The sequence below is a fragment of the Pseudophryne corroboree genome, chromosome 2 (assembly GCF_028390025.1).
Source record: "Pseudophryne corroboree isolate aPseCor3 chromosome 2, aPseCor3.hap2, whole genome shotgun sequence".
In the NCBI taxonomy this organism is placed as follows: Eukaryota; Metazoa; Chordata; class Amphibia; order Anura; family Myobatrachidae; genus Pseudophryne; species Pseudophryne corroboree.
The window spans coordinates 943,255,781-943,266,233 of record NC_086445.1 but is presented as its reverse complement, the minus strand read 5'-3'; the positions used below and the strand labels follow the sequence as shown (position 1 = coordinate 943,266,233).

Below are 10,453 nucleotides of genomic sequence, written 5' to 3'. Positions count from 1 at the left end.
AGCCAACCATTCTCCTCTTGTGTCAGCTGATCACTCTTCCTATTGGAACGTGTGTTCTCCCATGGGCAGGGCCTTCCATAGCCTTTGTTTTCATATCTGCATTTATTTTTAGATTTATTTTTTTAAGGTTGTCCTGCCATCCCCACTGTCCAGTGCTATATATACTCCACCTCACATTGTATATATGCATAAATTATATCACAAAGTACAGTATAAGAATCGTAGTCTTCTCAACAGCATTGTATAAAAATCTATATTATTTTAAATGAAAGGAATGATTATCAACACCGTTTTTCATTTATTATATTTTAAACTTTTATTAGTATATTTACAAATGGAGAGCACTGGAGCAGAATACTGTGAAGAATACTGGAGCAGGTTTTGTGGATGGCACTGGAACAGGATGCTATGAACCAATCTTGTGCAGGTTTTCTGGATAGAACTGGAACAGGATGCTATGAACCAATCTTGTGCAGGTTTTCTGGATAGAACTTGAGCAGAATGCTTTGTTGTACTGCTGTCTTGTCACAGTCTTTGTAAGGTCACTTTTTTCCCAGCTTTATCTCCTTGCTCCATACACTTCTCTGCTCAGTTACTCCATTCCTCTGGCCGTCAGCAGATCATAACAGATGTGTGAATGGATTATTGGATCATAACAGATGTGTGAATGGATTACTCATCCAGTATCCCAGGATCATAACAGATGTGTGAATGGATTACTCATCCAGTATCCCAGGATCATAACAGATGTGTGAATGGATTACTTGTCCAGTATCCTGTCCTAGATGTTATATGGACGGACATTGGGTTCTCAGTAGATAGAATTCTGAGGCCTGGACAAGTTGATTTAGGTGTTAAGTGAGGGACAGTCTATGTTGTAGTCCATTCACATTAGATGGCTTCATCAAGTTTCCCCCTTTTGTTGTTGCCATTCTCTTCAGGGCCCTTTCTTTTTCTAGATTCTGGAATAGGTGGCGTTTTTCCAGTTTCTAGACTGCTGCTATCAACTGCCGGATTGCGGTTCCTCTGGTTGTTCTGGCGGCTTCTTTTGGGAAATGGTGAAAATTCCCCATCATCCAGGCACTGTATGAGATGTTGTCTTAGCTTTCGCTTTTTGAATTTGCGCCTGGGAAAGTCGCCGGTGCAGAGGAATTCCACAGCATTCGCAACAGAATATATCCCGCAGTTCCCTGAGTCTGGCCTCTGTTGCTCCACGTCCAGGATGTTAAGATTTGCCAGCAGGTCTTTTGGGACAACAGCCTGATACAGATCTTGTAGTTGCCTGCTGCCAGAGAGAGTAAGCCGCCATCCGTCGCTGTCTGCTATTTGCACCTGCCCATCTCGAAAGCAGGACACAAAGAAGTGTTCGTCATCTGTATCCGGATGTATCTGCAGTGACGGGCCAGAGACGGGGGTGAAGGAGCCAGCCTCTCCTATTATCGCAGGCTGCAAGCCTTCCACGTTGAATTGCTTGCGCAGTATGGACTGCACAGCATCAATAATGGGGATGCTTACACCCTGGTTGTTCAGTATGATCAGCCTATCTTTCTGTGTCAGCCCCAAATGGGGCAGCCACATGTTCTGTAAATATGTAAGGAAAAATATAAAGTATATTAAAACAAATAAAAGTTCAGTTTGCTTGTACTTACTATACCAATGCCCCTTAAATGCATTGAAAAGACAAATGCACAGAATTTATCATTGCTTAGGGGGGATTCAATTGGGCGCAAGGTTTAGCCCGCAAACCCCCCCCCCAACCAAAAAAAAACAACACCTTATTGACGATAATGAGTACCATAATTACAAACTAGCATATGTGCCTGATTTCAGCCAGGCTAAGGTTTGCTGGACTGAACATTTTACCCCTTTTCTATTGGAGATGGCTTGAGAGCAACTTACCCGTGGGATGGGGACCATTACATAAATTGGCCACATCACTGATCCACCCATATATGGCCATAATCCACCCTGCAACACCCACATTTTATAGAGACCATGTTATCATGCAAGGCCTACCTAGAACCATCATTGTTTGTTTATTTTTATTTGATGCCATGCTCAGGCAACGGCATCATAGAAATAAGTCCCTCATAATAATGGTCCTTACGCTATTAATATAATGATAAATAAATGATGAAAGTGAAAATAATTGCCCACCCCACCAACAAAACAAAATAGCTCTAAGCACCAGCGGTCACTGCATGGTCTGCCTATAGCTAATGCAGGGAAACTAGTAGTGTTGTGAGGTCCCCCCAAAAAGCTGCAACCAGCGTCAAGCTATGTCAGGCTTAGATTGTCCCCCTATAACAGTACTACATTATTAAACTATATTTTCAGATAATATTCAGATTAAAATAAGCTTACCATAGACCTTCGCATTATATAACGGCGTTAGTGCAATGAAAAAACACGTCTGTATAGTTAGCCAACTACCTCAACGCTCACTCTCATGCAATAACTGATTGTCCTGAGCCAAGCAGGGCATTTAATCTCACACCTGAGTGACATCACAAACGTTGTGGAATTACAAAAACTGTCTGTGACATCATCAGCCTCACCCTGCCTGCTTTCCACCACGAATGTACTGATTCATATGCTTTATTATAACGTTAATTTACATGGGGACACAATGAGAGAAAAGGGGATTAAACTATTAAATTAAAGGGAGAAAAATATAGGACAGATCCACAATGTGAAAAAAAGAAAAGTACAATCTCACTTTGCGCGTCCAAATGTTCAAACTGTCCAATGATCCTCACAATGGAGTATGGAGATAATCAAACCAACATGAAACAAAAAATAAAACACAACATAGTGTAATACTGCAAAAATAAATTATAAGGATAAAGATCCTCCCAATGTGTAAAAAGATGATGATGGTGGCAAAATAGTCCAAAATCCAAGATCCACCTCCGTTTGAGAAAGGTCACCCGAATGGTGTGTCAGAAAATGGTCCTTACATGTGTGCTTACTTGTATAAAAATGATGCGAACGTGGATGGTTATATTAATCGTGGAGACAATTCTCCACGATTAATATAACAATCCCTTACAAGGCAAAACCATACCTTGTAAGTGATTTACCATTTTAAAAAAAAAGTCCAAGTACGGCCAGCGTCCTGCACTGCCGTCGGACTGGGGCCACATTACATCCCGCTGTCTGAGTTTGTTGCTTCTTTACTGGTATCCGTGAGCGCCACACCTCTTCCATACGTACAGCTCATTGTGGAAGCACTAGGACAAGGTTTGCCATAACATAAATTTGGAGTGCCATGTATTACAGATATATATATATATATATATATATATACACACACACACACACACACACACACACACACACACACACACACACACACACACACACACACACACACACACACACACACATTTCTATCTATATTTATGTACATTATACCAACACTTTATGCCACCTTGGTCAGGCCACTCTTCCACCTTCCCCCTCTTTCTCCACAGTATAACCTGTTTATTCTTCCGAACATCTTACTTCCACTCTTGCCCAGTTCGGCACTGCTGTATCTGGGATGGAATGTTGCAGTGGTAGCAGTTTCTAAGAGAGCTTTCACATCGCAAACCCAGGTCGGACCCGGCTTTTGAACCTGTGTCTGACATGGATCAGAGCAGCCTCAAACCCTTTCCCGGATTGGTGCCTTTCACACTAAACCCGGGTCACCCATGTTAAACACTGTGACGTGATTTAAAATGGACTTTTCTGGCTCATATTGTTGAGGTTTCAAAGGAAATAAAAGGAGGGGCTGCAGACTGCTCTGAGCAGATGCATAAACAGCCAATCAGCACCTTTTTCTGAGACCCGAGTTGAATATACTGTGTCAGAGGCTTTCACACTGCACAGCGACCTGGGTTTAACCCTTCTTTTAACCCATGTTGAAATGCAGGGTTGCTTGACTCGGATTATTCACTTTTTGCGCTCTCACACTGCTCCTCGGCCCGGGTCGACTTGGCAACAACCCAGTAATGACCTGGGTTATTTTGGCGATGTGAAAGGTGTAAGTGAGAGCTTTCTGTGAACATACAGATGGAGCCATGCTAATCGTGGCTCCGTCTGTGCCTGGGCCCCATTCACTTTAATGGGAGCGTCTCTGTGTAGTCCCGCCGGGAGTGGACGCCTGCGATGGAGCCGCACTAGATGAGTTATTTATCATTTTTGGAGGGTTATTTTTCATGGATGTTTTTATTTTTTTTATTTTTTGTATCTAATAGAGCCATAGTCATCTAGTAAGCAGAACAAACCTCTAACTCCATTGGATTACCCCAACCACAAATATACAACAAATATTACCTAAATCACTGCTCGTTGTGGGCCATACTCATCACCACTTATTGTGACATTTTTACAATTGTTTCCTGCCTCTTTCTCATTTCCAAGTGTCAGACTAATTCATCATGGCTGTTATGGAGGGTATCTCCTTGTTACAAACCTACCATGATAATCTGAACACTCCCCATACTTACAGTAAGTATGTAGAAATTGTGAGATTCATCTAGTTTTGAAAATGCTTATTTTTTGGAAGTTGATAGTGAAACTGTTTGCCATCCTGAGATGGCGTTCAGTTCCCCAAATCCTTTCACAAGATTCCAGCATCTTGTGTAGCGGCAGGATCTATTCAGAGCCCTAACCACTGTGATGTGTTGTTGTGCGGCTTAGCTCCACCTCCAGGCTGTGCACTATTGTTTCGCTGGTGACTTCTCCCCTTCCGCCCCATCTCCCCCTGCTTTGCACGCTGGTGACTGTTGCCCTTTGGCCCCATCTCCTCCTGCCTGCCTCTGGTAACTGCTCCCTGGGTCCATGTCTCATCGTTCTGTCTATGTAAGAGCGGGGCGTAGCCAGAACTTTGTGGGCCCCATAGCATCATTTTGAAGGGGCCCCTGTGCTTCAAGACACACTTCTCTGCAGCAGTTGTTAATTTTATGCCCTATAATAGTGCCCTAGTTCATTTTCTGAAACATAGTAGAGCCTTATTTAATGTTATGCTTCATAGTAGTGCCCTAGTTTCTTTTATGAATCGTAGTAGTGCTTAACTTCACCCTATGTCACATTTCAGAGCTGCCAGTACACATTATGTCACACAGTACCCCCAATTCACATTATGATATATAGTGCTCCCCGTTCATATTGTGCCTCATTACAGTTCCTCGGTTCATATTATATAACATTAAAATGCCCTCCAGTTAATTGTATACCACACTACAATGAGCAGGTCCAGGGGCATACCTAGATATATTGCAGGCCCCAAGGAAAAAGTTTGAAAGGACCCCTACGTACCACTCATGGCAAAAAATTTATATAACACATGTAACTGTGACAGGGAAGGTTGGCCCTCTCAGCTCTGGGCCCCATAGCAGCTGCACTGCTTGCACCTATGGTAGCTACGCCCTTATATATAACACATGTAACTTTGACAGGGAAGGCAGGCCCCTCTCAGCTCTGGGCCCCATAGCAGCTGCACTGCCTGCACCTATGGTAGCTACACCCTTGGTTGAGGTAGAATAGAAAGATATTGAAGCAAACACAAAGGTGAGTTGTGTGGAATATAGTTTCAGGAAGACATCAGCCACCATACTTTTTAACATCCATTTATAAAATGCTGCCATCAGGAAGAACATGCTAACGATTCTAGAGTTTTATTTACGTCAAAATGTCCAGCAGCTTTGGAGTCATGGACTAATTTTAATACTACTGGTGATAACGTAGGTATATAAACGCTGTTGAGAATACTAAAATAACAGCTACAGTAGATGTTTGAGAAAGGTGTCATTACCAGAAAACAGTGGCCCCAAAAATGTTTTTACCATGGCTTTCTTATAAATGGGGTTCATAGAACATTCTAAAAAGGGCATCAGCTCTGACAATTCTGATCCAGGTTGATATGAAATTATAATGTTAAATTGAGAGAAAAGCAAGAAGGCACAATTGTTTAGTAGTGTGAGTATAAATTCCAGATTCCTGTTATTGGAGAGGACTGTTATTGGATGGACATAACCCTCAGGATGTTACCATTCTGAAAAAGCACATTAGATGGCTAATAGCTACCTTACTGCCAATACTGTAATCCTTCTCAGTCAGAGTCATTTGGCATGAAAATTAGGCATAGGGATGCAATAGCGTCTTCTCACCCACATGCTGAGAGAGAATTGCACCAACAGTGGAGTCAGCGTCCTCAAATTTAACAAGTAAACATTGGCGTATCTATATTGGGAGCCTGCGATCCACACAGACCCCTGAGTCTAGGGAAGGGGGTGCCACACCGCTCACCCTGCATCCATTTTATGCCCTATAATAGTGCTCTAGTTCATTTTCTAAGCCATAGTAGAGCCTTATTTAATGTTATGCCCCATAGTAGTGCCCTATTTTCTTTTATGAATCGTAGTAGTGCTTAAATACACCCTATGTCACATTTCAGAGCTGCCAGTACACATTATGCCGCACAGTACCCACAATTCACATTATGATATATAGTACTCTCCGTTCATATTGTGCCTCATTACAATGCCCCGGTCCATATTATATAACATTAAAATGCCCTCCAGTTCATTTTATACCACACTACAATGAGCAGGTCCAGGGGCAGGCCCCAAGGAAAAAGTCTGAAAGGAACCCTATGTATCACTCAATGTCGAAAAATGTATATAACACATGTAACTTTGACAGGAAAGGTGGGCCCCTCTAAGCTCTGGGCCCCATAGCAGCTGCACTGCCTGCACCTATGGTAGCTACGCCCTTGGCTCAGGTCAGTCTATTCAGCCTGCGGCTCTAACTCCACGCTGACACCTGTGATTGGGTGTTGTGCATGCATCGCGTGAAAAATCTTCAACTGAAAAGACTCATGAGACGGCGTTGCAGGGGGAAATGATCACTCTTTTAAAGATAAAAACAGCATTTTTTCAGAAGTGGTAGGAAAGGCGATTTACTAATCGAGGCGAAGGAGGAAACAGTAGCGACGAGATGTATTAACATCTCAGCTGCTGAAGAGGGGGAGTGAAAACTCCCCCCTCTGGCGACCCCTATCAGATCCTCACAGCGCAACAGCCTTGTGCTGACGCGCTGTGTCTTTCCTCCCGACTGGATCACTTGGTATGTGCGAGATCTCCTGTGCAGTCCGGATCCGGCAGATGCCGCAGCCAGGAACAGCACTGGGACTCTCAGTCAGAGTCATTTGGCATGAAAAGGGACAGCACGGAACAGTCAGTGCCAATAACCGTTCATACATCGCCCCTGCGTATCAGCGTGCTATCTTTTAGATAGCAGCGCTGATATAGAGAAGGGCGCATCACGCTAATCCCCGCATTCATGGAATCGGTAGCCCCGCACCCTCTTCTCCCCCATATCGTCACATAATACATCTACCCCTCAGATCTTCACTAAGTGTTCTATCTAAAGTCTCTTGGTTGCTGCAATACGCAATTTACTTTTTCTTAATTTATTTTTTATTTTTTTGCATGCATTTTAAATACTGGCTGCTTTTGCATGTACCCAGTAGCGGTATCTATAGTAGCGGTATCTATAATGGGTGCAGTGTGTGCAGTGTACATGGGTCCCTGGGTCTAGAGGAGGCCCCACTGCACACACTGCACCCATTTCTTCTATATACTTACCTTTCTGGTGTACATGCACGGGCACCCTCCTCTCCCGTCACCGTAGCCGGCAGCCGCAGCAGCACTGTTAGCGCTTTGTCTGAACACTAGAGCTCTCGCACAGAGCCAGAGTCTAGAGCACATGCGCATGTCTCCGAAAAAATGGCCACCGCGCCATTTTTCCCGAGACTTGCACATGCACCGTGGCACTGCACGCGGGTCCCCTATTCTCTAGATACACTCCTGCATGTACCCCACATATACTGGTCAGCTTTACTTTTGCACTGCAACTTAGAGTTCAGCTAGGACACATCACTCCCAGATCTAAAGCTCCCTGCACACTTTATATTTGCCCAACCTGCAGTGCACCATGGTTTTCCAAAGTGCAAAGTTGTTCTTTTTTGGCTGTGCTCCCATCACTGGATAAGCCCATTTCCCTGTTACCTAACAGCAGGTCTTACCAGCCACACTGTCTATTTAACTACTTATTTATTCTGGTGGCTGCTGAATAACTAAGGTTTATTAGCACAGGTTTATTTTGGTCATTAACTATATGGCCACCAATTCCTGATCTTCTACCATACTATACATGAGTGTCCTACTCCAGCTATCCTGCTTCTGACGGCATAGCTTTCCATCTTTCTGATGCTGGATTTCTGAGGGGATGTAGTTGAGATCTTGGTGTTTGGGATCCCGGCAGTCAGAATACTGGAGCCAGAATCCTGACAGCGGTTAGGCTGTGGGGTCGAGGGTTAGGTTTAGTCTGCGGGAAGGGAGGGTTAGGGTTAGGCTGGGGGAGGAAGGGTTAGGGTTATGGGGAGGGTTAGGATTTGGGTTACTCACATCCAGTGCCCTGTCGGGGATGCTGGTGTTGGTATTCTGACCGCTGGCATCTGACTGCCCGTTTCCCGTACCCAACCCTTTCTGAGACGTCTTCTTTCCCATTGCAGTTTCTGTACTGTCCTAATTTTGGGGATTCAATTACAGACTCTATACAGACCTTTAAGATATTCTCAAAACCTTCTCAATGATGTTGCCATTCCATCAGCCTCAATCTTATTTGTTTTTATGTTTTTATGCTTTGAACTAATAAAATTGTTCATTATTTGCTTGCGGAAAGGCCAGTCAGAGCCAGATGTGTCCTGTGTGATGCTTGTTTGTCTCATTGAACAAATGAGATCACAACAAAGGCAGAGAAAGGGGCAAAAAAAAAGAATTTACTCACCGGTAATTCTATTTCTCGTAGTCCGTAGTGGATGCTGGGTACTCCGTAAGGACCATGGGGAATAGCGGGCTCCGCAGGAGACTGGGCACTCTAAAAGAAAGATTAGGTACTATCTGGTGTGCACTGGCTCCTCCCTCTATGCCCCTCCTCCAGACCTCAGTTAGGGAAACTGTGCCCGGAAGAGCTGACATTACTAGGAAAGGATTTGGAATCCAGGGTAAGACTCATACCAGCCACACCAATCACACCGTACAACTTGTGATAACTATACCCAGTTAACAGTAGGAAAACAATAATGAGCCTCATGAACAGATGGCTCATAACAAAACCCTTTAGTTACGCAATAACTATATACATGTATTGCAGAGAGTCCGCACTTGGGACGGGCGCCCAGCATCCACTACGGACTACGAGAAATAGAATTACCGGTGAGTAAATTCTTATTTTCTCTGACGTCCTAGTGGATGCTGGGAACTCCATAAGGACCATGGGGATTATACCAAAGCTCCCAAACGGGCGGGAGAGTGCGGATGACTCTGCAGCACCGAATGAGCAAACTCAAGGTCCTCCTCAGCCAGGGTATCAAACTTGTAAAATGTTGCAAATGTGTTTGATAGTGATGTGCACCTGAAATTTTTCGGGTTTTGTGTTTTGGTTTTGGGTTCGGTTCCGTGGTCGTGTTTTGGGTCTGACGCGTTTTGGCAAAACCTCACCGAATTTTTTTTGTCGGATTCGGGTGTGTTTTGGATTCAGGTGTTTTTTTCAAAAGACCCTAAATAACAGCTTAAATCATAGAATTTGGGGGTCATTTTGATCCCATAGTATTATTAACCTCAATAACCATAATTTCCACTAATTTTCAGTCTATTCTGAACACCTCACACCTCACAATATTATTTTTAGTCCTAAAATTTGCACCGAGGTCGCTGGATGGCTAAGCTAAGCGACCCTAGTGGCCGACACAAACACCTGGCCCATCTAGGAGTGGCACTGCAGTGTCACGCAGGATGGCCCTTCAAAAAAATACTCCCCAAACAGCACATGACGCAAAGAAAAAAAGAGGCGCAATGAGGTAGCTGTGTGACTAAGCTAAGCGACCCTAGTGGCCGACACAAACACCTGGCCCATCTAGGAGTGGCACTGCAGTGTCACGCAGGATGGCCCTTCAAAAAAATACTCCACAAACAGCACATGACGCAAAGAAAAATGAAAGAAAAAAGAGGTGCAAGATGGAATTGTCCTTGGGCCCTCCCACCCACCCTTATGTTGTAAAAACAGGACATGCACACTTTAACGAACCCATCATTTCAGCGACAGGGTCTGCCACACGACTGTGACTGAAATGACTGGTTGGTTTGGGCCCCCACCAAAAAAGAAGCAATCAATCTCTCCTTGCACAAACTGGCTCTACGGAGGCAAGATGTCCACCTCATCATCATCGTCCGATTCATCACCCCTTTCACTGTGTACATCCCCCTCCTCACAGATTATTAATTCGTCCCCACTGGAATCCACCATCTCAGGTCCTCGTGTACTTTCTGGAGGCAATTGCTGCTGGTGAATGTCTCCATGGAGGAATTGATTATAATTCATTTTAATGAACATCATCTTCTCC

General features: G+C 44.1%; 1 protein-coding gene across 1 annotated transcript; it reads right to left on the bottom strand.

Moving 5' to 3' along the window:
- Window positions 1–290: 290 nt before the first annotated feature.
- On the bottom strand, window positions 291–2,440 carry LOC134986893 (uncharacterized). The gene is made up of 2 exons (XM_063950462.1): window positions 2,365–2,440; window positions 291–1,581 (listed from the first exon to the last, which is right to left on the bottom strand). The coding sequence occupies exons 1-2, from the start codon at window positions 2,377–2,379 to the stop codon at window positions 892–894; spliced, it is 705 nt and encodes a 234-aa protein (XP_063806532.1). The 5' UTR covers window positions 2,380–2,440; the 3' UTR covers window positions 291–891.
- Window positions 2,441–10,453: the final 8,013 nt, after the last annotated feature.